This window comes from Budorcas taxicolor, chromosome 2 (assembly GCF_023091745.1).
Source record: "Budorcas taxicolor isolate Tak-1 chromosome 2, Takin1.1, whole genome shotgun sequence".
In the NCBI taxonomy this organism is placed as follows: domain Eukaryota; kingdom Metazoa; phylum Chordata; class Mammalia; order Artiodactyla; family Bovidae; genus Budorcas; species Budorcas taxicolor.
The window spans coordinates 15340197-15368169 of NC_068911.1; the positions used below are offsets into that span (position 1 = coordinate 15340197).

Below are 27973 nucleotides of genomic sequence, written 5' to 3' on the forward strand. Positions count from 1 at the left end.
AGAAAAATTCAAACAGTAGGAAAGAGAAAATTCTCTTCTCAATCTAGCTTTTTACAGGCAATAACTAGTCTAATCTTTTGACAACTTTTTATGTCAGTACGTACAGATCAATCTTATTCCTTTTAACAGCTCTATCCTTGTACTGTTGTAAATACTTTTCTTCAATAACCAGTCCCCTATTGGTAGCTATAAGGTAATTTCTGGTTTTGTTTTCGTTTTCTGTTATTCTATACAATACTGCTTTGAATATGCTTCTACATACCTTGTACATGATGAAATATTTTGCTAGAAATAAAATTGTTGCATCAGATAGTATATGCCATTTAAATTGATAGTAATTATCAAAATGCTCTATAAAGTTATGTTTACACTCCAGCCACCAACATATGAAGATGCCTGGTATTTCTCTCTTAAACTGGAATTCAAGGCTCAAGTAGATCCATTTAATCTTTGCATAAATTTAATTATGAGAAAATCTTTCTCATATAGTGTATAAAATTAGTCCTTTGGAATTTGTCCCCTTTTGCCATTCCCTTGAATGCCACAAAATAATGTAATCCTTTTTCCATAGGACAGTCTTCATGTGTTTTCAGATCTGTCCCTCTAAAATGCTTCTTTTGCTCACCTTCAAATATTCAGTTTATTACATAGCTTTTTAGAAATTGAGGTATCATTGACATATACTATTGGATTAGTTCTGAGTGTGCAACATAATGATTTGATGTTGTATATGTTATATACGTTAGTCGCTCAGTTGTATCCGACTCTTTGCGACCCCATGGACTGTAGCCCACTAGGCTCTGGGATTCTCCAGGAGTGGATTGCCGTTCCCTTCTCCAGAGGATCTTCCCAACCCAGGGATTGAACCCTGATCTTCATTGCAGGCAGATTCTTAACCCTTTGAGCTACAGGGAAGTCCTTATTGCAGGACAGCTACCATAATAGGTTAGTCAGCATCCATTACCACATGCTGTTCCATCTCTTCTCTTCTCACATAATGTTTTAAATTCTGTTATTCACCTAGTCAGTCTCCTTTGGATTCCTGTCTTCATTTCCCTCTCTCTCCTCTCTTTCCCCTTTTCTTCCTCTCATTCTCGCTTCCTCTTTTCCTTCTTTCTTCTCGCCCCTTTCCTTCCAGGCTGTTTACAATGAGCACCAACAACGCACCAGAAACTATGCAAAATGTGAGATGATGTGCAGTGTTCTAGTGTCCTGCTTAGATAGAAGATGAATTTCCAAGGAAAGTTCTGGCAGAGATAAGTTCACTGCCCATCCTTTATCTGGATACACTGGCTACCCTAGGGTTTTTTTTCTCTACAATGTTAAATTTTTACTGTTATAATCATCTGAGTTTCTTGCTGCTTCTTCCTCTTTATGCTTTTATCAAACTTCACTTGCCATTAAGCCATGGATTGTAAATGCAACATGATGTGTTTAATTCTTATGGATTTTTCCATAGTTTTCTCATCTGTCACAATATTTTTATAGTTGACTCTATATTGAATCTTTTTTCTGTTTTCCTGTCTGGTCATTCTTCATCTTCTTTTTAGGCTTCTCTTTTCACCTTCTGAGAGTGGGCATTTTCCCATGTCTCATTCTTGTTCTCTTTATCTTTTTTCAAGCCTCCCTTGTGCTCAAATATATATAATCACCTTCAGGGTATTTCTATATTTTCTTTAGAATTAAAATTTCAAAATTCAAACTTACCTTGTTCTCACACAAAAATGTACTAACTTCGCTTTCTGATTTTCCTGTTACTGGTCATAGTATCGGAGAAGGCAATGGCAACCCACTCCAGTACTCTTATTGGTCAGGTTCTTTTGATTTTTTTTCCCAGAAAGCCTCTTCATTTTCTATATTTTTCATTCACACTAGCAATTTTATTACCATTCACTTTAGAAAAATGGATTTATTTCTGGCTGCGTTGCTGTCTTCATTACTACACGTGGGCTTTCTCTAGCTGCGGGGAGCTGGGGCTGCTCTCCAGCTGTGGTGCATGAGCTTCTCATTGTGGTGGTTTCTCTTGTTGTGGAGCACAGGCTCTAGGCACAGGGCTTCAGTAGATACAATGCACAGGCTCAGTAGTTTAAAAGCATAAAGAGGAAGAAATAGTTTAAAAGCATGAGGAGGAAGAAGCAAATGGCATACGGGCTTAGCTGCCCTGAGGCATGTGGGATATTCCTTGACCAGGGATCGATCCTGTGTCCCCCGCATTGGTGGGTGGATTCTTAATCACCAGACCACAAGGGAAGCCCTACCACTCACTTTTACAAGGGAAGGTCTTCCCAACTCATGGCTCTAGTTTCCTCTCCAGTCCACTTTGCATGCTAGTGCCTCATTCATCTTTTTGAAATGTTTCTTCCTTCTCATATTCTCTGACTCCAACCTCCAGCCACTGCCCAGTACTAATTCGATAAAATCCATATTCCTTAGCCTCATATCCAAAAACTCCCTATTGTTAGGGCCCTTTTTATATTTTAAGTCTTCCAATTTAAGTCTTTTTCTTCAGTTTTCCCAATTTAAGTCTTTTCCTTAAGGTAGGCAAGTTCTTTACAGCACAAGGACAAATAGTACATTGTTCATTTGCCATATTTCTCTCTTGCTCATAATATCTACTTCCTCTGTACAAATCTTATCCTATTTTCAAGAGCCAATCTGTCAACTTTTAAAATTATTTTTAACTACTCCACATTAACAGTCATCTGTTGCACAGAGTCGGACACGACTGAAGCGACTTAGCAGCAGCAGCAGCATCCTTCTTCCAATTCCTATATTTTTAAATTGACTTTTCTAAAATTTTGGTACTTAGTGTGATATTAATAAATATTTTAATTTTTTCTGCATGGCTTTTATTCTTCTTGAAATTATCTGCTCTTCATAAATAAAACTCTCTGACTTATAGAACATTAGAGTGTGAAAGAATCTTAAGCTCACCTGGTCAAATGTTCTCATTGTATAGAACAGAAAACAGGCATCAGTGACTGTCCCAAAGGCTCACAATGACTAATGACTTTTTTATTCAGCTACCTTTCCCCATATGACTGGAGAAAAAGCTCATTGATTACAGGGTAAACATCAGGGCTTCTCAGAGCTTGTAGAGTCCTTTGTAGTTTATAGACTCTGCACGCAGTATCCCATTTTCTAGATGTAGTCTGTATGTCCTTGCTATCATGAGAGATTAAAATAATGTATGGTTAGCATTTCAGTTTCACATGAATGCATATGAAATAATCCTTTTCATGGTAGGTTAAACCTTATATTTTCATATACTTACCTTATGTATACCTTATATACCTTCTTAATTTGCTTTACTGTGGATAATGCAAAGGTGAAATCAGGAAAGAGATTTACATGATCATAAATGCCCAATTAGTAGAACCTGAAGTACTGAAGTTTTCTATATAAATTATATCAGAATTTTATAAAAATATATATTATAAAAAAGAACTTTCAGCCTAACAGAAGACATTTTGTTAAGTAATTATGATGATTCAGAACTTTGTGTGTTCTATTTGTTCTGTGAGTAAAACCTCAGTGCTAATAAGGCCAAGGTTTCTGTCTTTTCCTGATAAGAAAATGGGCTGTATTTTGTTCTATGGACATTTTGATCTGGTACCTCCCTGAGTTGCAGTTTTTAAAAATGAGTGAACCCTATCACAAGGGAGTCTAGGACAGAGAGGACAGTAGAGCATCCAAATCTGTTATTGTTTCATATCACCTTCAGATTTTATGGGTCAGAATGTTCTCTTTGAATAGAGAACTCAGAATTTGCAACATATGTTAAACCCCACTAAGAGCACAAATAGTAACAAATTAAAATTTTTTCTTATTTGATTGTATTTTCAGTTTAGTATTGCTCAATATGCTCTCTTTAAATATGAAAATCCCTATGGAATTTTTATTAATTAATCCTTGGTTGATTAGGACTGGGTCCTATCCATACCCTTCATTGTTCATTTAGGATCCCATGGACGGAGGAGCCTGGTAGGCTGCAGTCCATGGGGTCGCTAAGAGTCGAATACGACTGAGCGACTTCACTTTCACTTTTCACTTTCATGCATTGGAGAAGGAAATGGCAACCCACTCCAGTGTTCTTGCCTGGAGAATCCCAGGGACGGGGGAGCCTGGTGGGCTGCGGTCTATGGGGTTGCACAGAGTTGGACACGACTGAAGTGACTTAGCAGCAGCAATTCAACTAAAGCTGAGCGCTAAAGTATTGTTACTTTTGAACTGTGGTGTTGGAGAAGACTCTTGAGAGTCCCTTAGACTGCAAGGAGATCCAACCAGTCCATCCTAAAGAAAATCAGTCCTAAATATTAATTGAAAGGACTGATGCTGAAGCTGAAACTCCAATATTTTGGCTACTGATGTGAAGAACCGACACATTGGAAAAGACCCTGGTGTTGGGAAAGATTGAAAGCAGGAGAAGAAGGGGACACTAGAGGATGAGATGGTTGGATGGCATCACTGATGCAATTAACATGAGTTTGAGTAGGCTCCAGGAGTTAGTTTTGGACAGGGAAAGCCTAGTATGCTGCAGTCCATGGGGTCACAAAGAGTCGGACATGGCTGAACGACTGAACTGAACTGAATTGAATTCAGCTAACAACTTTTGTGTATCATCATCTTTTGTGTATCTAAAATTACCAATTGGGAATTCCCTGGTGGTCCAGTAGTTAAGAATCCACACTTCCAATGCAAGGGGTATGGGTCCAATCCCTGGTCAGGAAACGAGATCCCACATGCCAAGTGATGTGGCCAAAAATAAAATAAAATAGCCCATCACTTAATCCGTTATATCCATCTTTTTCTGTAGATTCTTAAACATGTTCATCATAGTTATAGTGTTTATCTGCCGATTCCTCATTGTGTGGGTGTTTCTATTGATTGTGTTTGTCCTTGGCTGTGAGAGAGATTCTTTTCTGCTTCTTCATATCTAGTAATTTTGATTATACATTGTAGAAAGTCTAAATTCTATTATTATATTTCTCTAAAGAGTAGTGAATTTGTTTTAGCAGTTAGATTACTAGCAAGTCATTTGGACCCTGTTGAGTCACAGTATTCTTTGTAAAGGTGGATTTACCTTTGTTGTACCCTTCGACTTGGGAGTAACTGTTTAACTTAGAACATAATCCTTGATCCTATAGCAAGTCCTTTTACAAATTTAAATTAAAAATTCAAAGTGTTTACCTAAAGTGTTGATCAAACTTGTCTAACTGGAAAGAAGCTTAAACTCCAAACTCTGTCCCCTTGTGTCTTCCCAGTACCACTGCTAAGATACCAGCTCAGCGTTTTTAGAATACCACTTCCTCTCTCAGTTTCTACTGGGCTCTTTACAGTCATGCCTGCACGTATGGAGTGAGACTCAGCCAAGTGTTCTAAAGTCTGCAAATTTGGGTCTCCCCATGCTGTGGCTTGCTCTTCCAAGATTTCTTTCTCGTATCCTGGTATTTTGGCAGCCCCAAATTCTAACCTGAGATTTCCCAGCTCAAAATTGTTGCTCTCTGCTTGAGCGCTACGTTTCAAGTTTCTCATTTACTGGGGAGTTCCTTCATGGAAGTACGTGGATAAATCTAGTTTCACCTATTATGCTAACTTGTTTCCACAATTTGATTTATTCTTGTTTCTGCCTCCTTTTCTTTCTGTTCCAGTGCCTTCAAACGGTTGTTCTCGTTATTAATGCAAGGAAAGCTAAAATGCTGTTAAGTTACTCTGCTATCACCAAAAGTTAGGCATGTACACACAATTTTATATTTTACTCTTTAAAGAGTTTCATGCATTTTTCAATTTATTAAAGCATTTTTATAAATATCTGTAATGACTGAAGAATGCCCCAGTGTGTATGTGAATAAATATATTATCATTTACTTGGATATTCTATTACAAGGAGTCATATATTTAGATGTTAGAGAGCTACAGCAAACACTTTTCTGCATAAAGCGTTTGTGAAAATTTCTAGTTGTTTGGGAGAGAGATTTCCAGGGCTGAGACTAGTATAGATTAATAAGCCTTCTTTGAATTATTTCCCACTTTTAAAAATAATCAATTGGTAAATTTATGTATAATAAATTATAATAAATACATTATTAACGGATTTCTGGGTTTCTAGGTTTGTGGATTCCTTTAACAACTTGATACAACACAAGTTCTCAGAGGCATATCACAAATATGAAGTCAAAGTTTTTAGTTACTTTTTTAAAAATTCAAATAAAGTTTGATTTCCTTGCATGTATTAACATATACTGGATCTCCTGAATATATTACCAAACTGAAATAGAATGAAACAATGTTGTTTCCTTTTTTCCACAAAAATAATTTATTATTGTAGAGTAACATACTGGGCTTTCTTGTGGTATGTCTTTAATTTCCTACTTTTAAACTTAGAAACATAGTCTATTTGTGTGTGAACAGAGATAGTCATTATTTATAAAAATAATGACAAAAATCTATATTTCTGATTGTGATCTCTCTTCTTATAAATTTACTTCATTTGCATTTTGTCTGAAGTATGATAATCAAAAGATATTTAATCATTTGAATGATCATATGAAATGATATCATTCCTTAAATAATCATTTCCATTTCTTTGACATATTAATATAGTCATTGTCAAGTGATATCTTCTATCTAATCAAAATATTGTTTTTTTCTTTAAGCAAAAAGAAGATAATATACGTTGCTTAAATATGCTTGGCCATTTTGGTTTCGATTGTTTGGCTCATCAGCTGGTGGACAGATCTGTTCAGCAAGGATTCGTTTTTAATATTCTTTGTGTGGGTAAGTGCCAAACCCCTGCCATGAATTATTTCTTAATTGTTCATTTCAAATTATTTTAAGCGGCATAACACTGGTGCTGTTTCTTTAAGACTATGTCTTTGTGTTTGTATTGGTTTGCATTTTCTTAGCAGTGTTAGTTGGACATTTTTTCTCTAAGTGTTTCAGTGCTCTTCAAAATCTGATACACCTTTGTGTATTCTAACTTTCCATATTATGTTAATGATGGATGGAGTCAGAAGTATCATATATATTTCAAGGATATTCTAGTCTTTGAAGTATTTGGGACCATTCTAGGGAGGGGACAGGGTGTCACTTCACAGATATCTTATGCCCCTATGATGTATCTGTTTCCATACAGGGGAAACTGGAATTGGAAAATCAACCTTGATTGACACACTGTTCAACACTAATTTGAAAGACAAAAAATCTTCACATTTTTACTCAAGTGTTGGACTTAAAATTCAGACATATGAACTCCAGGAAAACAATGTTCAGTTGAAATTAACTGTTGTGAAAACAGTGGGCTATGGTGATCAAATAAACAAGGAAGCCAGGTGGGTGTTTTCTTATTTTAATTTTAAAAGTTATTGTTATTTCAAGGAATTTGCTTTTTTTCTCCATATATTAAAAAGTAATATTCTTCTAGAATATATGTAAAATTGAATCATTTTGCTGTATAGTGGAAATTAGAACAACACTATAAATAAACTATACTTCAATTAAAAAATAATAAAGTGGGTTTATTATAGATGGCATGTAGTTGGATTTTTTTTTTTTAATCCATTCAGCCACTCTTTGTCTTTTGATTGGGGAGTTTACTCCTTTCAAATGGGCTTCCCTGGTAGCTCAGCTGTTAAAAAATCTGCCTACAATACAGGAGACCTCGGTTTGATTCCTGGGTTGGGAAGATCCCCTGGAGAAGGGAAAGGCAACTCACGTCAGTATTCCAGCCTGGAGAATTCAGGGTCTCAAAGAGTCAGATGCGACTTTCACTTTTCATTCTTTTCAAATAATTATATATAGTATATAGTATATAGTAATACATATGAGTAATTATTTACAAGGAATGACTATTATTATTTTGCTATATGTTTTCTCTCTTGTAACCCTTGTTCCTCATTTCCTCTTTTTAGTTTCTTTGTATTTTGTTGATTTTTGTAGTGATGTCTTTTCTTCCTTTCTCTTTTTCTTTTATGTATCTTTTATAGGTACTTTCTTTGTGGTTATCATGAGGTTTATATAAAGCATTTTAAAACAGTTTATTTAAGCTTATAACAACTTCAATCACTTGCACAACTTTACAGTTTCACGTGTTCTTCACTTTTGATATCAAACTTCATATTTTTATGTTATTCATCCATTAAAAGATTTTATTTATACTTTTTTCTTTTTACTTCCATTTACAGGTAAAAGTGATTAACATACCTTTTTCATTATAGTGTTACAATATTCCCTATTTGTCTGTGTTTACCTTTATTGACCTCTACCACTGAGTTTTATACTCCTGTGTGCTTTTGTGTTACTATAACGAATCCACTTGCTTCAACTTGAATAACTCCCTTTAGCGTTTCTTTTCAGGTAGATCTAGTGGCATTTCTTTTAAGGCAAATTGAGTGGTGATGAACTTCCTCAGTATTGATTTGTCTGGGAAGTATTTTTTTTTCTTTCATTTCTAAAAGGCAGTTGGTAGGTTTTTTTCTTTTTATCACTTTGACTATATTATCCCGTTCTTTTCTAGCCTGCAAATTTTATGCTGAGAAATTGGCTCATGGTCTTATGGGGGCTCCCTTATATGTGATGAGTTGCTTTTCTGTGGCTGCTTGCAAAATTTACTTTTTGTCCTTGACTTCTTAAAAAGAAATTTTGTTGGAGTGTAGCTGTTTTACAATGATGCCTTTGTGTCTACTGTGCAGCAAAGTGAATGAGCCATACACATCCATGTGCTCTGTGCTCATTTGCTCAGTCATGTCTGACTCTTTCCGACCCATGGACTGCAGCCCACCAGGTTCCTCTGTTCATGGAATTTTCCAGGCAAGAATACTGGAGTGGGTTGCCATTTCCTATTCCAGCGCATACATACACCCCCTCTTTTCTGGATTTCCTTCCTATTTAGGTCACCACAGAGCACTGAAGAGGGTTCCCTGTGCTAGACAGTAGATTCTCATTAGTTATCCATTTTATACATAGTAGTGTATATATGTCCATCTCAATCTCCCAGTTCATCCCACCCCTCCATTTCCCCCCTTGGTGTCCATATATTTGTTCTCTACGTCTGTGTCTCTATTTCTGATTTGCAAATAAATTCATCTGTACCATGTTTCTAGATTCCAAATTATGTGTTAATACACAATATTTGTTTTTCTCTTTCTAACTTACTTCACTGTATGACAGTCTCTAGGTCCATCCACTCCTCTGCAAATGGCACAATTTGTTTCTTTTTATGGCTGAGTAATGTTCCACTATATATATATATGGCACATCTTTGCCCATTCCTCTGTTGATGAACATTTAGGTGGCTTCCATGTCTTGGCTATTGTATATAGTGCTGCAGTGAACACTGGGGTGCATGTATCTTTTGGAGTTATGGTTTTCTCTGGGTATATGCCCAGGAGTGGGATTGTTGGGTCATATGGTAGTTCTATTTTTAGATTTTTAAAGCAACCTCCATACTATTCTCCATACTGGCTGTATCAATTTACATTCCCTCCAACAGTATAAGGGGATTCCCTTTTTTCCACACCCTATCCAGCATTCATTGCTTGTAGATTTTTAAATGATGGCCATTCTGTCCAGTGTAAGGTGATACCTCATTGATTTGCATTTCTCTAATAATTAGTGATGCTGAGCATCTTTTCATGTGTTTTTGATCATCTGTATGTATTCTTTGGAGAAATGTTTACTTAGTTCTTCTACCCATTTTTTGATTGGGTTGTTTGTTGTTTTGATATTGAGCTACATGAGCTGTTTGCATATTTTGGAGATTGACCCCTTGTCAGATGCTTCATTTGCAAATATTTTCTCCCATTCTGAGAGTTGTCCTTTTTAGTCTTGTTTATGGTTTCCTTCGCTGTGCAAAAGTTTTTAAGTTTAATTAGGTCCTCTTTGTTTATTTTCATTACTTTAGTTGGTGGGTCTAAAAAGATCTTGCTGCAATTTCTGTCAAAGAGTGTTCTGCCTATGTTTTCCTCTGAGAGTTTTATAGTGTCTGACTTACACTTAAGAATGCATTGAGCTGTATACCCACCACCTCAGCTGGGATCTTGAACAGTTTTATCACATCCAAAAATTATCTTGTGCTTTAGTCAGTTTATCTTTGTGCTGATACCATGCTGTAGTAATTAGTTTAGCTTCACAGTAAGTCCTAATATAGGAAGAATATATCTTCTTCATTTTTTTTTTCCAGTATGTCTTGAGCATTCTTGGTTCTTTGCACTTATATATATGTATACATACAAAACACTTGGATTCTAATTGGGACTGCATTGAACTGAGAGAGCATTTTGCCTTTTCTGTAAATAGTAGGTCCTTACAAAAATTATTCATTTTTGACTGTGCAGTATCTTCCTTGCTGCTCATGGGCTTTCACTAGTTGTGACAAGTGGGGGTTACTCTTCCTTGTGGGTCACAGGCTTCTTGTGGTGGTGGCTTCTCTTGTGGTGAAGCATGGGCTCTAGGCATGTGGGCTCAGTAGTCACAACACTCGGACTCAATAGTTGCAGAACCCTGGCCCTAGAGTGTGGGCTCACCAGTGCACAAGGTTAGCTGACCCTCAGCGTGTGGAATCTTCCTTGATCAGGAATCTGACCCGTGTCTCCCGCATTGATAAGCAGATTCTTCACCACTGTACCACCAGTCAAGTCCAATAATGGGCCTTCTTATTGGTTTATAATTGTTATCTTTGTAAGGACATGTTATGAACATTTTAATTGCTGGGGCAAGCTAGTGAGTGCACATATTCACTATATAGTAAATGATAAAATCACAGATGTCAGATGATATTAATCTGTTATGTTAAATGTTTGAATAATCTTTTTTTCTTCCAGCTACCAGCCAATTGTTGACTACCTAGATGCTCAGTTTGAGTCCTATCTTCAAGAAGAATTGAAAATTAAACGTTCCTTAGGTGACTACCATGATTCCCGCGTCCATGTGTGCCTTTACTTCATTTCACCTACAGGACATTCTCTGAAGTCTCTTGATATATTAACCATGAAGAACATTGACAGCAAGGTGTGTTTGGTAAATCCATCAGCCTATCAAGATTTGATACTTATTTTGAAACAATACAAATCTTGAACTTCCCTAGTGGTCCAGTAGTTAAGAATCCATCTGTGGGAGGGGGGTTCATGTTTGGGAACACATGTAAGAATTAAAGATTTTAAAATTAAAAAAAAAAGAAAGAATCCATCTGTGGGTGCAGAGGACATGGATTTGATTTCTAGTCCGGGAAGATCCCATATGCCATGGGGTAACTAAGCCCATGTGCCACAACTACTGAACCTAAGAAACAGTGCAGATCTTGAAAGCATTTGCACACAAGAACTTGACTTCCCCAGTGGCTCAGATGATAAAGAGTCTGCCTTCAGTGCAGAAGACCAGCTTCGATTCCTGGGTTGGGAAGATCCCCTGGAGCAGGAAATGACAACCCACTCTAGTATCCTTGCCTGGAAAATTCCATGGATGGAGGAGCCTAGCAGGCTACAGTCCATGCGGTCACAAAGAGTCAGACACAACTGAATGACTTCACATATATATCATTTTTTCTGTTAATCTTTAAAGCATTTGTGCTAGTTTTCTACAGATACCATTACAAAATGTCACTTAGTGATTTAACAATAGAAAGTGGTTTAAACAATAGACATTTATTTTCTTACAGTTCCAGAAAGTGTCACCAAGTTTTGTTTTTTCTGAAACCTCTCAGTTCAGGAAGTAGATGGCCACTTTCTCACTGTCACCTCACATGATCTTTTGTTTGTACACACATGTGATGTCTCTGTGTGTCCAAGTTTCCCGTTTTTATGAGGACACTGGTGGAACTGGGTTAATGCTATTTTAATGGCCTTAGATGATGCAAATGAATGATAAGTAGAAGGAAAAAGTTGATCTGTTCTACAATGTTGATGAAAAGTCTCTTCTGACATTTAATACTCAATTGAATAAGAAATTAAATTGATCATACTTCATTTTGCTAGTTACATTTTACCAAACCCAGATGCATTGGAAGTGTAAGAAAATTTGAGAAGAGAAAAAAACTGAGCCTTCTAAACCTGATTTCTGATTAAAGTTTAATCTTCAAAAATACTGATGATTTTGGAAAGCAATTTTATGAAGAAGTCATGAGGCTAGGGGTTATTTGGTTACAAAAACGTGTTGTCAGATATCATGAGGTTTTCACTGTAAAAATAACATTTAATAATTAATTCTCAATGGTGAGTTTTTCTTTTTTTCTTTCTTAATAGGTGAACATTATACCAGTGATTGCCAAAGCAGATGCAATTTCTAAAAGTGATTTACAGACATTTAAGTGTAAGATAATGAATGAACTGATTAGTAATGGCATCCAGATATATCAGTTCCAAACAGATGATGAAACTGGCACTCACATGAACTCCTCGATGAATGTAAGCCTGTAACTATTGAATCTCAATTCTATTTGATGGGGGGAATGAAAATATAATTTATAAGTAACATTATTAGCAATACAGAAAAAATTGGAAAACACCCTGATGGTGGGAAAGATTGAGGGCAAGAGGAGAAGGGGGCGACAGAGGATGAGATGATTGGATGGCATCACTGACTCAGTGGACATGAGTTTGAGCAAACTCCAGGAGATAGTGAAGGGAAAGAGTCGGACATGACTTAGCAGCTGAACAACAATGTTAGTGATATACTGTCACTTTTATCTAGCAAAGAGACTATAAATAAGGTATATTTCCCCAAAATCCAGGGTGGGAAAATGGTTCTTTTTCTTGATTTTGAAAAATATTTGCTGAGAATCAATTATTTTAAGAAGCATTTTATTCTTTAAAAAATCCTTTTAGAAAGATATAGTTCACGTACCATATGACTTACCCATGAAAGTATACAATTTAATGATTTTTAGTCTGTTCACAATGTGTGCAACCACCTCCACAACCAAACTGAGAACATGTTTATTATATAATAGAAATAGAAATATTATCTCAAAAAGAAACCCCATACTCTTTAGCTTTTCTCCCCTACTGCCTGTCAGCCTTCCTCTCCACCAGCCCTAGGAAACCACTAATCAACATCTTTCTCTTCAGATTCTGCTGTTCTGGATATCATATGAATGGAATTATATAGTATTTGGTCTTTTCATGCTTTAATTGGCTGTTAGTATGTCTTCTCAGGGGAAAAATTTACTCAGATCCTTTGTGCATTTTTAAATGAGCTCTTTTTTTTTTTTAATTGAGTTGTTAGAGCTCTTTATGTATTCTAGATACCAGTTGCTTATGAGATATATGATTTGCAATTATTTCCCCCTAATCTATTAGTCAGTTTTTCATTTTATTTCTGGTGTCCTTTGAAACATGAGCTTTTAAAAAATATTGATGAAGTCCAATTTATTTATTTTAGTTGTTACTTGTGCTTTTGATGTCATATCTAAGACTGTTTTGTCAAATCCAAGGTAATAAAGATTTTCTTATGTTTCCTTCTTAGAGGTTTTAAAATTGTGGTAAAATACACATCGAATGAAGTTTACCAACTTAAACTTTTAATTTTTTTTAATTAAAAAATGTTTTTAATGTTTTTGATGTGGACCATTTAAAAAGTCTTTACTGAATTTGTTACGGTTCTGTTTTATGTTTCAGTGTTTTTGGGCTGTGAGGCATGTGGGATCTTAGCTCCATGACCTGGGGTCAAACTTGCAACCCCTGCTTTCGAAGGCAAAGTCTTAACCACTGGAATGCCAGGGAAGTCCCCAACCTAAATCTTTTCGAAGTTCACAGTTGAGTGGCATTATCTGTTCATAGTATAGCTGCTATCATCGCCACCAACTATATCCACAGAACTTTTTTCATCTTGAAAAACTGAGGCTCTGCAATAAATAATAATTCCCTGTCATTCCTTCCATCAACTTTATGAATTTGACTACTCAAAGTACTTCTAGTAGATAGAATTATATAATATTTGTCCTTTCCTACCTGTACAAATATTTCTTTGAGTCTCTGCTTTCAGTTCCCTTGGGCCAATTCTTGTCTTTAGTGCCAAGAAGTGGAGTTGCTGGCTTGTATGATAAGTGTAGGTTTAATTTCTTGAGGAACTGCCATACTTTTTCCCATAGTGGCTTCACTTATTTTTGCATTCCCACAAAAAGTGCACAAGGTTTCCAGTTTATCCACATTCATACCAACACTTGTTATTTTCTATTCTTTTTTAAATGATAGCTTATCTTAATGGATATGAGTTGCTATTACACTGTGGTTTTTGTGTGTGTGTGTATAGTCATCTTTATTATAGTTCGTGAGTACTGACATGGATTTCTTTATCAAGACATGTAGATTGTTATGGGCAGCTGCTTTCTACTTTTACTTGAGAATGGTAAAGAAGCCAATATTAGTGTCATTACATCAAGTTTTCACCTGATAGGAAACCTGAACAGGTCTCTTGGGTCTTCTAGGTCACTGTTATACTGTCCCCAGACCTGCCTGCACCCAAGTGTCTCTGGAATTCCCTATACATTTCGAAAGGCACTTGGGCAACAGAACACTATTTCTCTGCTTGTTTTTAAGGTGCAATTCCTGGGTTAAATATTGTGCATATACATCTCATAATTGCCCAGGCTTATCTTCTAAATAATGCATTACTCATTTTACTAATCTCCCTGCCAAACAAAGGACCCCAAAGCATTGTGTTAATCTCAAAGAAGTCAGGTGAGGCTCTTCTCTCCTCAAATCAAGTTATTTGAAATCCCAAATGAAATGCTAGTGCCAAAGTGCAAAACAGTAGCCTTTCCTGAAAAGCTGCATTGTGATTAAAAAAAAAAAATTTATGTATATATTTCTCTGTTGGCCGTGCTGGATCTTCCTGTTGCAGCACATGAGCTCGAGGTGCTTCAGTAGTTGTGGCACAAGGGGCTTTGTTGCTCCGTGGCATGTGGGGTCTTCCCTGACCAGGAGTCAACCCTATCCCTTGCATTGGCAGGAAGATTCTTTACCACTGGACCACCAGGAAAGACCTGCCCTTTTTTAAAAATGGGTTGTTTGCTTTGATATTGAGTTGTATGAGCTGTTCATATATTTTAGGTAGTAACTCCTAATTAGATATGTCATTTCCAAATATTTTCTTCCATTCCATAGGTTGACTTTTCATTTTTTGACAGTTTCTTTTACTGTGCAAAAGGTTTTGAGTTAAATTAGGTCCCATTTGTTTAGTTTTGCTTTTGTATCTTTTGCCTGAGAAGAAAGATCTAAAAACTATTGTGACCACTTATGTCAGTGTTCTGCCTAGAGTTTCCTTTTAGGAGTTTCATGGTTTCTGGTCTTACATTTAGGTCTTTAACTCATTTTGTATTCATCTTTGTATATCTTATGAGAAAAATTCAAACTTCATTCCTTTACATATTAACTGGGTAGTTATCATGTAGTTATCCCAGCACCACTTATTGAAGAGAGACTGTCTTTTCCCATCGTATATTTTCCCCTCTGTTGTCGTAGATTAATTGGCCATGTGTGTGTAACTTTATTTCTGGGTTCTCTGTTCTGTTCCACTGATCTGTGTGTCTCTTTGTGCTAGTACCATACTATTTTGATACTGTAGTTTTATAGTATAGTCTGAAGTTAAAAAGTGTGATGCTTACAGTTTTATTCTTTTTTCCTCAAGATTGCTTTGGCTATCTGAGCTCTTTTGCAATACCATACAATTTTATTATGTATTATGTAACAATTCCATTAGTTTTGTGGAAAATGTCATGTGTATTTTGATAGGAATTACATTAAATCTGTAGATTACTCTGAATAGTATGAACATTTTAACTTTATTAATTCTTCCAATCCATGAACATGGTAGGTTTTTTCACTAATTTGTGTCATCTTCATATCCTTCATCAGTGTCTGATATTTTTCAGAATATTGGTCTTTCATCTTGTCTTTTAAGCCAAATTCTAGGTATTTTATTCATTTTGATGCAATTTTAAATTGATTGTTTTCTTGATTTCTGTTATTGATAGTTCGTTATTAGTAAATAGAAAAACAACATGTAGAAATTTGTGTGTTAACCTTTATTCTTCAACTTTATTGAATTCATTTTTCATTTTTAGTGATTTTTTGGTAGAAACTTAAAGTTTTCTGTATATAGTATCATATCATCTGCAAATACTGACAGTTTTACTTTTTCCCTTCCAACTTGGATACCTTTTATTTATTTTTGTTGTCTGACTGCTGTGGCTTAGACTTCTAATATTATGTTAAATAGAAGTGGGATCTCACACAAATGCTTGTAGAAATTAATCTGCATGTATTTAATGCTAAGTCATAAAATCTGAGGCAGGATAAATCACTTGTTTGAATAAACTTATTATGTATTCTTGTCTCTGTTATTTCCATAACAGAAATAAGAGTAACAGAGTAAGTCATATTGGTATAAGAAAATATGATGAAATTCATTTTTACTTTCTAGAGCCTCTTACCTTTTGCTGTGGTAGGAAGTACGGATGAAGTGAAAGTTGGAAAAAGGACAGTCAGAGGACGTCAGTACCCCTGGGGAATTTTACAAGGTAAGCATAGCAAACCTCCATGAGAAGGCTTGCTCTGGAGTGATTATGCTTAAATACATATAATTATAAAATTATGTAACATATAACTATAAATATATAAAACAAAATATTTTAACTTGAATCAATATTGGTAACTCTCATTAAACAGCAAATTAACAGTTACTGATAAGGAGCACAGATTCTGTTTCATTTGAGATAGTGATTATTTTGACTATAATTTATTCTCATGGGGATTTTTAATTCAGAAACTGAGCAGAACCTTCTCATTTACCTCAGTCTGCCATATGCAGATTATCTCTGTGGTGCTAAACCATCATATTCAGAATGCTGAAAAGTCCTTTGAACAAAAGAACTTTGAACAATATGGAAGCATAAATATTGGTACTTGAAACATGTTATAAAAGTTCATTGTTACCCAATTTATAAAGCACTTTTAAGTGGTTACTAGTAAAAGGGATGGTAAACTATTTCGAAAATAAAGTAATATAATTTATTTTTGGATAAATTATACCTAGACATTTATATTCAGAGAAGGCAATGGCACCCCACTCCAGTACTCTTGCCTGGAAAATCTCATGGACGGAGGAGCCTGGAAGGCTGCAGTCCATGGAGTCGCTGAGGGTCAGACATGACTGAGCAACTTCACTTTCACTTTTCACTTTCATGCATTGGAGAAGGAAATGGCAACCCACTCCAGTGTTCTTTCCTGGAGAATCCCAGGGATGGGGGAGCCTGGTGGGCTGCCGTCTATGGGGTCACACAGAGTCGGATGTGACTGAAGTGACTTAGCAGCAGTAGCAGACATTTATATTAGTTATCTAGCATCATGATAAATTAGAATATTGTCATAACAGTCATTTATTCTCTGATTCATATACTTGTGATACTAATTATTGAGGACTGGATTATCTCTATCTGTAGAGATAATGTTCCAAATGTTATTTTCAATTAATGTATTATAAATTTTTCAATTTATTAAATGTACATAAAGACAACATATTTTAATGAATATTATATTTGGTTATAATATCATACCCAATACCCAAAATATTGTGATCAGTCTTTTGGATATGACAGGCACAGGAGAGAGCCATGTGAATTTATTGAGTGATTTTGAAAAGTGACTAATTCATTCTCATACATATGGTATACAAATATGATTTAATAACTACATTATGTACAATTGTTAAGGCCTTTAAGTTAGCAGGATTTAATTAAATTACTTAGTTTAGTGAAATTATCTTCTTTAAAAGAAGATCATTTATAGTTTATTTATAGACCAGGAAATTTGCTTTAAGTTTGTTAACCAGAGACTAAATAGGAAACAGTGAAATAATATGTTACATTATATTAGTATATAGCATCAGTTCATCAGTTCATTTGAAAAATACTAAATTATTAAAGAAAACTTATGCTATATAAGGAGAAGGCAATGGCAACCCACTCCAGTACTCTTACCTGGAAAATCCCATGGACGGAGGATTCTGGTGGGCTGCAGTCCATGGGGTCCCTAGGAGTCGGACACGACTGAGCAACTTCACTTTCACTCTTCACTTTCATGCATTGGAGAAGGAAATGGCAACCCACTCCAGTGTTCTTGCCTGGAGAATCCCAGGGACAGGGGAGCCTGGTGGGCTGCCGTCTATGGGGTCGCACAGAATCAGACACGACTGAAGTGACTTAGCAGCAGCATGCTGTATAAGTTTCAAAACCACAAAATTAAAAGACTCTTGCTCCTTGGAAGAAAAGCTATGACCAACCTAGACAGCATATTAAAAAGCAGAGATATCACTTTGCTAACAAAAGTCCATATAGTCAAAGCTATGTATACATTCCATACATTCCATTAGTCATGTATGGATGTGAGAGTTGGGCCATAAAGAAGACTGAGTGCCAAAGAACTGATGCTTTCAAATTGTGGTGTTGGAGAGGACTCTCGAGAGTTCCTTGGACTACAAGGAGATCAAATCAGTTAATTCTAAAGGAAATCAGTCCTGAATATTCATTGGAAGGACTAATGCTGAAGCTGAAGCTCCAATATTTTGGCTATGTGATGAGAAGAGCCAACTCATTGAGAAGAGTCTTTTCCTCATTGGAAAAGACCCTGATGTTGGGAAAGATTGAAAGCAGGAGGACAGGGGACAACAGAGGATGAGATGGTTGTATGGCATCACCAATTCAATGGACATGAGTTCGAGCAAGTTCCGGGAGATGGTGAAGGACAGAGAGGCCTGGTATGCTGCAATCCATGGGGTCCCAAAGAGTCAGACACAACTGAGCGACTGAACTGAACTGATGCTATATGCTAATATAATGTAACATATTATTTCACTGTTTCCTATTTAGTCTCTGGCTAATAAGTTTAAAGCAAATTTCCTGGTCTATAAGTAAACTATACCTATACTTGACATGTACCATATAATCATAGTTACATGGTTAAAATATTTATAGCTATTATTCAGAATGCTCTAAGCTCATTCAAGAATACTTATTGAGTGATAAGGATTGATAATAAGCTTTGTGGCTTTATTATTTTTCTGCCTAGTGGAAAATGAAAACCACTGTGACTTTGTTAAGCTCCGGGATACCCTTCTTTGTACAAATATGGAAGACTTGAAAGAACAGACTCACACTTGGCACTATGAACGTTACAGGCGCAACAGACTTCACGTAATGGGATTTACTGATATGGGTCCAAATAACCAGCCAGTTAGGTGAGTGGAGATTTCTCTTGAACAAGATGATAGGTGACTTGGAAATCCCCTACAACCATGAGAAGTGATTATTTTGGAATGAGAATAGCTCTGCTTCTCATGTTCTGGGCCAACTGAATCTTGTGGTTTTTCATTATCTTCAGACCTCAGTGGAGGGTTAGTAGGAGCAACATAATGCAAGGGCTCATTTATATGCCTCCAATATGTGCATGTCCCTGGAGGGGGGCATGGCAACCCACTTCATTATTCTTGCCTGGAGAGTCTCATGGACAGACATGACTGAGCAATTAAGCACACACAATATGTACTTGTGCTGAAACCCTCCATGTCAATCCCAAAGAGAGAATTTTTTATAGGCAAAATTTGGGAGGGAGGACTGTAGGGTGTGTACTCTCCCCTTATTGGTTGGTCGTGAGGTAACAAGATGGTGTTCAATCATCAGCCTTCTGGTTACAGCCAGTCTGGGGTCCATGTGCTTGTGCTCAGCCTAAAGTTATCATCCTCCACCTGGGTAGGAGCCTTGGTTCCTGTAGAACTCAGATCTGTTCCGGTGTCTTGGCTGTTGTGAAAAGTGCTGCTATGAGCACAGGGGTCCAGGTATCTTTCTAAATTATAGTTTTGTTCTGGCATATGCCCAAGAATGGGATTGCTGGATCATATAGCAACACTATTTTCAGTTTTTAGGGGGAGTGTCTTTACTGTTTTCCATAGTGGCTCTTCCACTTTACATTTCCACCAGCAGTGAAGTTTTGGTTGTTTTTTTTTTCTCACACCCTCTCCAGCATTTGTTATTTGTAGATTTTTTCATAATGGCCTTTCTGACTGATGTCAGGTGGCACCCCATTATAGTTTTGATTTGCATTTCTCTAATAATTAGAAATGAAAGTGAAAGTGAAATTGCTCAGTCGTGTTCGACTCTTTGCGACCCCATGGACTAACCTATCAGGCTCCTCTGTCCATGGGATTTTCCAGGCAATAGCACTGAAGTGAATTGCCATTTCCTTCTCCAGCGGATCTTCCCGACCCAGGGATCGAACCCAGGTCTCCCGCATTGTAGACAGACGCTTTACCGTCTGAGCCACCAAATGCTGAGCATCTTTCCATGTGCCTAATGGCTATCTGTATATCTTTTTTGGAGAAATTATTATTTAGGTCTTCTGCTTGTATTTCATTTGGGTTGTTTGGTATTTTGTTTTCAAGTTATAGGAGTTGTTTATATTGGGTTGGCCAAAAAGTTCATTTGGGTTTTTCTGTACAATGTTACATATTATTAATACATAATATATATTTTTATATGTTTATTTATATTAACATTTTAATATAAGAGCACACACATCTCTTTTTAGTTTTCAAGAGATCTATGAAGCCAAAAGGCAGGAGCTCTTGGAGCAATGTCAGAGGGAAGAAGAAGAGCTGAAACAGAAGTTTATGCAGCGAGTAAAGGAGAAAGAAACAGCATTTAAAGAAGCTGAAAAAGAGGCAAGTCCTGCTAGTTTGATATAATCCATATTCAAGTTTAGGTGTCCTATTAAATTGAGGGTTTTCATCTCAAGAGTTTAGATGATTTTGTTGAAGGATACTTTCTATTCTTCAAAAAGTAGCTATTTACCGTGTAAGTTTTGGATGCAGCCTTTATAAAAATGATTGCCTATAATCTTATTTTTCCTAGAGCATTTGGACAATCAGCTTTTTTGAATTTTTTTAAACTGAAGTATAAATTGACTTACAATATTATATCAGTTTTGGGTATACAACATTGAGTCAATATTTTTATATATTAAATACCATCTGTCAATGAGGAGGGCATGGCATCCCACTCAATATTCTTGCCTGGAGAATCCCGTGGACAGAGGAGCCTGGTGGGCTATAGTTCAGAGGGTTACACAGAATCAGACACGACTGAAGCGACTTAGCATGCACGCATGCACCATTTGTCAGCAGAGAAAGTTATTACAATATTATTCACTATATTCTGTATGCCATACATTACATCCCCATGACTTATTATTTTATAACTGGAAGTTTGTATCCTTTAATCTTCTTCACCTATTTCATTCATCCCTCTCCTCTGGCAACCACCAGTTTGTTCTCTGTATCTATGAGTGTTTCTGTTTTGTTATGTTTATTCATTTGAATTGTTTTCTTTAGATTCTCTGTATAAGTGAAATCATGTGGTATTTATCCTTCTCTTTCTTGTCTATTATCTACCTCTGACTTATTTTACTTAGCATAATACCCTCCAGGTCCTTTCATGTTGTCTCAAAAGGCAAGGTCTCTCTCTGTTTGTTTTTTTTTTTAATGGGTAATGTTCCATCGTATGTATGTATAGGTATACATATAGCATATTTAAGTAAAAAGTTTTCTCAGTGATTTTGCTATCATTTATAAATACCACAGTCTCACATCCCCAGCCTTTCCAATCATTCTTCTTGCCCTTGTATGTAGATGCTCATTTGCCCTCGGGTCTGAAAATGTATTTACCAGCGATATGACTCCAGCAGAGATACTTATTGAGACTACTATTAAGATCAAGTGCTATTCTAATGATTAGGGTAGGGTTGATAATCAGAAGGAAAAGAAACGTTCCTGGGGATGTGCCCCCATAGGGTGCTTTAAGTCACAACTGCGGGTTTGTTTTACAGCTACAGGACAAGTTTGAACATCTTAAGAAGATGCAACAAGAGGAGACAATGAGACTTGAAGAGGAGAGGAGACAATTGGAAGAAGAAATCCTAGCATTTTATAAAATGAAGGCCTCCTCTGGAACCTTGCAGAGTCAGGTGTGTACCAGTATAAAGAAGGACAAAGAGCGTAAGAAATAATCCTTTACCACTCTGTGTGTGATAGAGCCCTTTCACTCTCTTGCTCATCCTTCTGTGAGATTTTCCTCATAGCACTTAATTCTGATTGAAATTATGCTAAGTTTTAAAATCTGTTTACTTGCTGTGTGTTTCCTCTCCCTAGAAGGTGAGCTCCTTGAGAACACATACCTTGATCATCTTGTTAGATGCTCTATCATCAGGGTTTAGAACAAGAGTAGCCCAGAATTCGTGCTCAATAAATATTTACTAAAATGAACGAAGATCAAAGATGTATGTAGCACAGTGTAAAAGTGTTGATTTGTGGAAATTCTTTTACCATAGCCCTATCTGTGACTCTGGTGACCAAGTATATGTATTATTTCATATCTAATAGAAGTAGGGGATTTGTTGGCATGCAGTATTACAAAAAGCAAATCCTTATGCTCATATTCCTTATAAGATTCTACTGATAATAGTTTCTTGATAGTTTTTATTAAATAAAATGCTGTTTCTGATTATAACTCTTATACTTTTATGTTAGACCTTGTAAAACTAATATTGGAATAAAACTTGAGAAGTGAAAGAGAGTCAGAGAATAATGGGAAACCATGAGTAACACTTGGATGATAATATTATGCCTTACATACTAACATTTACTTAAAACTAAAGTTATCAAAGTTTTAGAAAATAAAGTAGATTTTTAAAACCATTTCCAGAGTTTCCTTCTGACTATATATTCTAAATTTTCTGCATTTACAATGTCAGTTCATCTGTTTGTGTGGCTGAACTTTACCGTGACTTATTCAGCAAAAGTACTACCCTTGAGGGTCTGTATATTTACTCCAAAATTTTTCTCATATTCCTGAAAGAATAAAAAATTTTTCTGTTGTAATTTTTTTTGCTGCTTTCATTTCAAAGGCAGCATTTTTTTCAGGGCATCAGGATATTGTGATTTAGGTTGGAAAGGGAAAACCTGAAATATTGAAAAAGTTGAGAAACCATGAAGAAAGAAATATCAATACATCAAAGTAATGTTTAAAAAAAAGGCAATGCTAGAAAATAAACAAAACGTGGCATCATTCATTTAAGGGACATGGGGTAAAGAAAAAGGAAAAAAAAAAAGACACCTGAAGACAGCAAAAATATCAGGCTTTTTGGAAGCCCATCTTGTTCTTGGCTACTTATGGGAACTTCTCCAGCCCCAAGGTAAACACTCCTGTCACTCACTGAAAGCGAGAGTGCTGACAAGACTTTTCAGAGCCCCTTTTATGTCCTTGTTCCTCAGAGAGTAAATAAATGGATTCAGCATTGGCGTGACCACAGTGTACATCACAGAGGCTATTGCGCTGGTTCTGGAATTTTGGGTAGTGGCAGAACTGAGGTACACCCCAAGACCTGTGCCATAAAACAAGCAAACGACTGAAAGATGAGACCCACAGGTGGAAAATGCCTTATACTTCCCCCTTGCTGATGTAATTCTCAGTATGGAGGAGATAATCCGAGAATAAGAAACAACAATGCCAGAGAGGGGAATAATGCCCATGAGCACAGTGGCGAAATACATCTCTATGACACTGAGAAGATTGTCAGAACAGGCAAGTTGGATAACCTGATTGATTTCACAGAAGAAATGGGGGATCTCCAAGTCAGTACAAAAGGACAGCCGCAACACCAGCAAACCGCGTAGCAAAGAGTCCAGGACACTCAATATCCAAGATGCCAGCAACAGCAAGCCACAGAGCTGGGGGTTCATCTTGATTGTGTAGCACAGTGGATGGCAGATGGCTACGAACCGGTCATAGGCCATCACAGAGAGGAGGAAAATGTCCAGTTCTGCAAAAAGGATGAAAAAATACAGCTGAGTGAGGCAGCCTTCATAGGTGATGCCTTTGTTCTGGATGTAGAGGTTCAGCAGCATCTTTGGGATGGTGGTAGAGGTGAAACAGATGTCTGAAAAAGACAAATTGGAGAGGAAGAAGTACATGGGTGTGTGGAGGTGGGAGTCATAGATGGTGGTCAGAATGATGAGCAGGTTTCCAGCAATAGTTATCAGGTACATGGAGAGGAAAAGCCAAAAAAGGAGAGGCTGCAACTCTGCCTCACCTGACAGTCCAAGGAGAAGAAATCCTGAAAACTGTGTGTGATTTTCCTGTTCCATATAGCAGGTGTGACTGTCTTGAAAGAGGCAATAAAAAAATACAAACAAATAAACATTATCAACCAATTGAACTACTACTGATTATATTTCTCATATCATATGCTGCTGCTGCTGCTAAGTAGCTTCAGTCGTGTCCGACTCTGTGCGACCCCATAGACGGCAGCCCACCAGGCTCCCCCGTCCCTGGGATTCTCCAGGCAAGAACACTGGAGTGGGTTGCCATTTCCTTCTCCAATGCATGAAAGTGAAAAGTGAAAGTGAAGTCGCTTAGTTGTGTCTGACAGTTAGCGACCCCATGGACTGCAGCCTACCAGGCTCCTCCGTCCATGGGGTTTTCCAGGCAAGAGTACTGGAGTGGGGTGCCATTGCCTTCTCTGCTCATATCATATAAATACAGTTAATATTACAGTTTACACGTAATATAAATACATTCCTATATTTTGTTAATGGATCAGAGTCAGTATAGCCCCAAAGTTCAGAGGATTAAAAATGTAGCCAATCCCCTTCTGCCACTGTCCCCACTTCAGTATGCAAACTAGCCGTTCAACGAACGGCTATATTCCTCAAAGCCAGTGTTATTTCTACCATTTCTCTGAGATAGAATTATGTAGCTCCTTGCTCTTCATTGTCACTCATGGACTCATAGCATTAGCATCATCTGGAAAGCTTGTTAGAAATGCAGAATTATATAAGAAAACTTAGGGATTTCCCTGATGGACCAGGGGCTAAAACTCTGTGCTCCCAGTGCAGGAAGCCCAAGTTTGATCCCTAGTCAAGCAACTAGATTCCACATGCTGCAGCTAAGACCTGGCACAGCCAAAAAAAAAAAAACAAAAAAAAAAAACTTTTTTTTTTAAAAAAGAAAACTTTTATGAAACTCATGGCTAATAAGAATGCAGCCATGGTTCTAACCAACTTGTTCGTCAATTCATTTGATCCTTATAGTGCTACGAGGTAGGCAAGTTGCCACTTAACTGTCTGCTTAAAGCAACAGTGGCTCATCAGTAAAGAATCTGCCTGCAAAGCAAGAGACCCGGGTTCAACCTGTGAGTTGGGAAGAGCCCCTGGAGGAGGGCATGGCAACCCACTCCAGTATTCTTGCCTGGAAAATCCCATGGACAGAGGAGCCTGGGGGGCTACAGTCCATGGGGTCGCAAAGAGTCAGACATGACTGAGGGGGCTAACAAAGCAACACCAGTGTATTTTCTTACAGTTCCAGAGTCTATACTTTTGCAATCAGTTTCACTGAGCTGAAGTCAAGGTGTTGGCATGGTTGGCTCCTTCTGGAGGCTCTATCGTGGAGTCTGTCTTTTCCAGATTCTGGAGGCTGTCTGGATTCTTTGATCCTTTTGTTTACATTACTCCAACCTCTTGTTTCCATCATCTCATGGTCTTCTGTCTCTCTGAGCTTCTGCCTCCTTTATAAGGAACGCTATGATTAAAATAAGTCCACCCAGACGAGCCTAACCCTAACCCTGCCTCTCGGACCTCCCTCCCACTCCCCTTATTCCACCCATCTAGGTCATCACAGAGAAGCCAGCCGAGCTTCCTGTGCTTTATACCAGGTTCCCACTAGCTATCTATTTTACACATGGCAGTGTATATACGTCAATCCTAATCTCCCAGTTCGTCCCACCCTCCCCTTCTGCCCCTGTGTCTACATGTCTGTTCTCGACATCTGTGTCTCTATTCCTGCCTTGGAAATAAATTCATCTGTACCATTTTTCCAGATTCCACATATATGCGTTGATACACTGTATTTGTTTCTCTCTTTCTGACTTACTTCACTCTGTATGAGACTCTAGGTCCATCCACGTCTCTACAGATGATCCTATTTCATTCCTTTTAGGGGCTGAGTAATATTCCATTGTGTATACGCACCACATCTTCTTTATCCATTCATCTGTCGATGGACATTTAGGGTGTTTCCGTGTTCTGGCTCTTGTAAACAGTGCTGCAATGAAACAGCCAAGACATGGAAACATCCCTGGTTCTGAAGTCTGGTTTCCCCACCATGAACAAATATTCAGAAAGTACTGGCTTATTCTTATGCACTGCCTCTCAGATATTTCAATTACTTCCCCACTACTTCTGTCCCATCTCTGTGGTCCCTCATCATCTCTTCCTCTGAAATGCCGGGAGACTAGCATGTCTCCAGCACAATTATTGCATTGGCCCCAGAGAGATCTTTCTACAATGTAAACCTACTCATGTATCATAGTTTCCTTTCTCCAGATATTGGACCTGTTTTGTATTAAATTTAGAAATACCCCAATTGTATAACAGGGCACTTACAGATTTTTGTCTTGCCAAGCCAATTTCATCTTTTATTGTTCTTTATCTCCCCCGCATTGTTCTCCAAGCATTTAGGATTATTTTTCATATCGTAAGTATGCAATGCACTTCTTAAAAATTGTGATAAAACTCACATAACATAAAATTCACGACTGTGATCATTTGAAAGTATACAATTCCATGGCACTTAGTATAGTTACAGTGTTGTATGAACATCACCAGTATTTAGTTCCAGAAATTTTTTGCTATCCTAAAAGAAAACCTTGTACCCATCAAGCAGTCACTCACCATTTACCTTTCCTCTAATCTCTGGCAACCACTAATCTACCTTCTGTCTCTACATATTTGTCTATCCTGGATATTTCATGTAAATAAAACCACACAATATGCAGCCTTTTGTGTCTGGCTTCTTTCACTTATTATTACTCCACATTTTTACACCCCAATTTCTTCTGCCAGGAGAGCTCATACCTTGAAAATTCCAATTCCTCCATCAAGACTCATTCCAACATTTTTCTCAGGGTGCATACTCTGATTTACCCTAGGTCTTTATTGCCCCGCCCCACCCCCACCCCCGCTCCCTGACAGAGCTGAACAGTTTTTATTGCATTCTGTCAACACTGTTTTGCCTACTGTGAGATTTAAAAATATATATATTTATTTATCTGGTTGTACTGGGTATTAGGGGTGACATGCAGGATCTTTTCTTTTCTTTTCTTTTAGTTGCAGCATGTGAACTCTTAGTGGTGTCATGTGGGATCTAGTTTCTTGACCAGGGATTGAACCCAGGCCCCCTGCATTAGGAGTGCAGAGTCTTAACCACTGGACCACCAGGGAAGCCCCATATGCCCCTTTAAAAGGGATGGTAGCTGTCTGGCTCCAGCTATTTTTTGCCCAGTGGGAATATGGTCCTCCAGGTGTCTAATCTTTCAAACTGTCAAGAGAAACCATAAATCTAGGCTGTATATGAACCTTACCCCAATTTGGTAGGGAAGTCCTTATCATGGGATATTACTTTTAGTTTTTTGGTCTTAGTCCCCTCTTTGATGGAAGGAGTAACATCTTATCCCTTCCTTTATTCCAGAACACAGTTAAATGTTTAATTTAGAGTAATCCTTGCTAATTATTTCCTGAATGAAAGAGTTTGAATAGAAATTGTTGATAGTGGAAGATAAGAGAAACAGAAACAAAAGGGAAAGCTGAAGTGGATATGGAAGATAAACAGGAGAAAATGCGGGAGAGGAGGGAAGGGGCAACCCATGCAACTGAACGAAAAGCCAAAGCAGATAAACCATATTAAGAAACAATAGGCCACAGTTGATGCTAAAACTGTTTCCAGGTTCTTAAAACTGGAAAGTCTTGGTTTTGCTGAACTTTTATTTCTTTATCTCTGTTAGGAACCTTGAAAGTTGATACCATTAATAGGGATCCTCCCTCCATAGCTCATTTATCTCATTTTTTTCTGCACTTACAAGGATTCTCTGGCTTCCCA

The 27973-nt window shown here is 37.2% G+C and overlaps 2 protein-coding genes and 1 non-coding gene across 3 annotated transcripts; 1 reads left to right on the forward strand and 2 right to left on the reverse strand.

Moving 5' to 3' along the window:
• Positions 1-6662: 6662 nt before the first annotated feature.
• SEPTIN14 (septin 14) lies at positions 6663-22049 on the forward strand. Its single transcript, XM_052655352.1, has 8 exons — positions 6663-6777; positions 7136-7331; positions 10821-11007; positions 12237-12398; positions 16417-16513; positions 19059-19227; positions 20574-20706; positions 21870-22049. The coding sequence occupies exons 1-8, from the start codon at positions 6687-6689 to the stop codon at positions 22047-22049; spliced, it is 1215 nt and encodes a 404-aa protein (XP_052511312.1). The 5' UTR covers positions 6663-6686.
• A 1198-nt stretch (positions 22050-23247) lies between these two features.
• On the reverse strand, positions 23248-24186 carry LOC128062883 (olfactory receptor 7A10-like). The gene has a single exon (XM_052655340.1). The coding sequence runs from the start codon at positions 24184-24186 to the stop codon at positions 23248-23250; it is 939 nt and encodes a 312-aa protein (XP_052511300.1).
• Positions 24187-27245: 3059 nt separating this feature from the next.
• Positions 27246-27318, reverse strand: TRNAR-CCU (transfer RNA arginine (anticodon CCU)). The gene has a single exon. It is a non-coding gene; the product is annotated as a tRNA-Arg (tRNA).
• Positions 27319-27973: the final 655 nt, after the last annotated feature.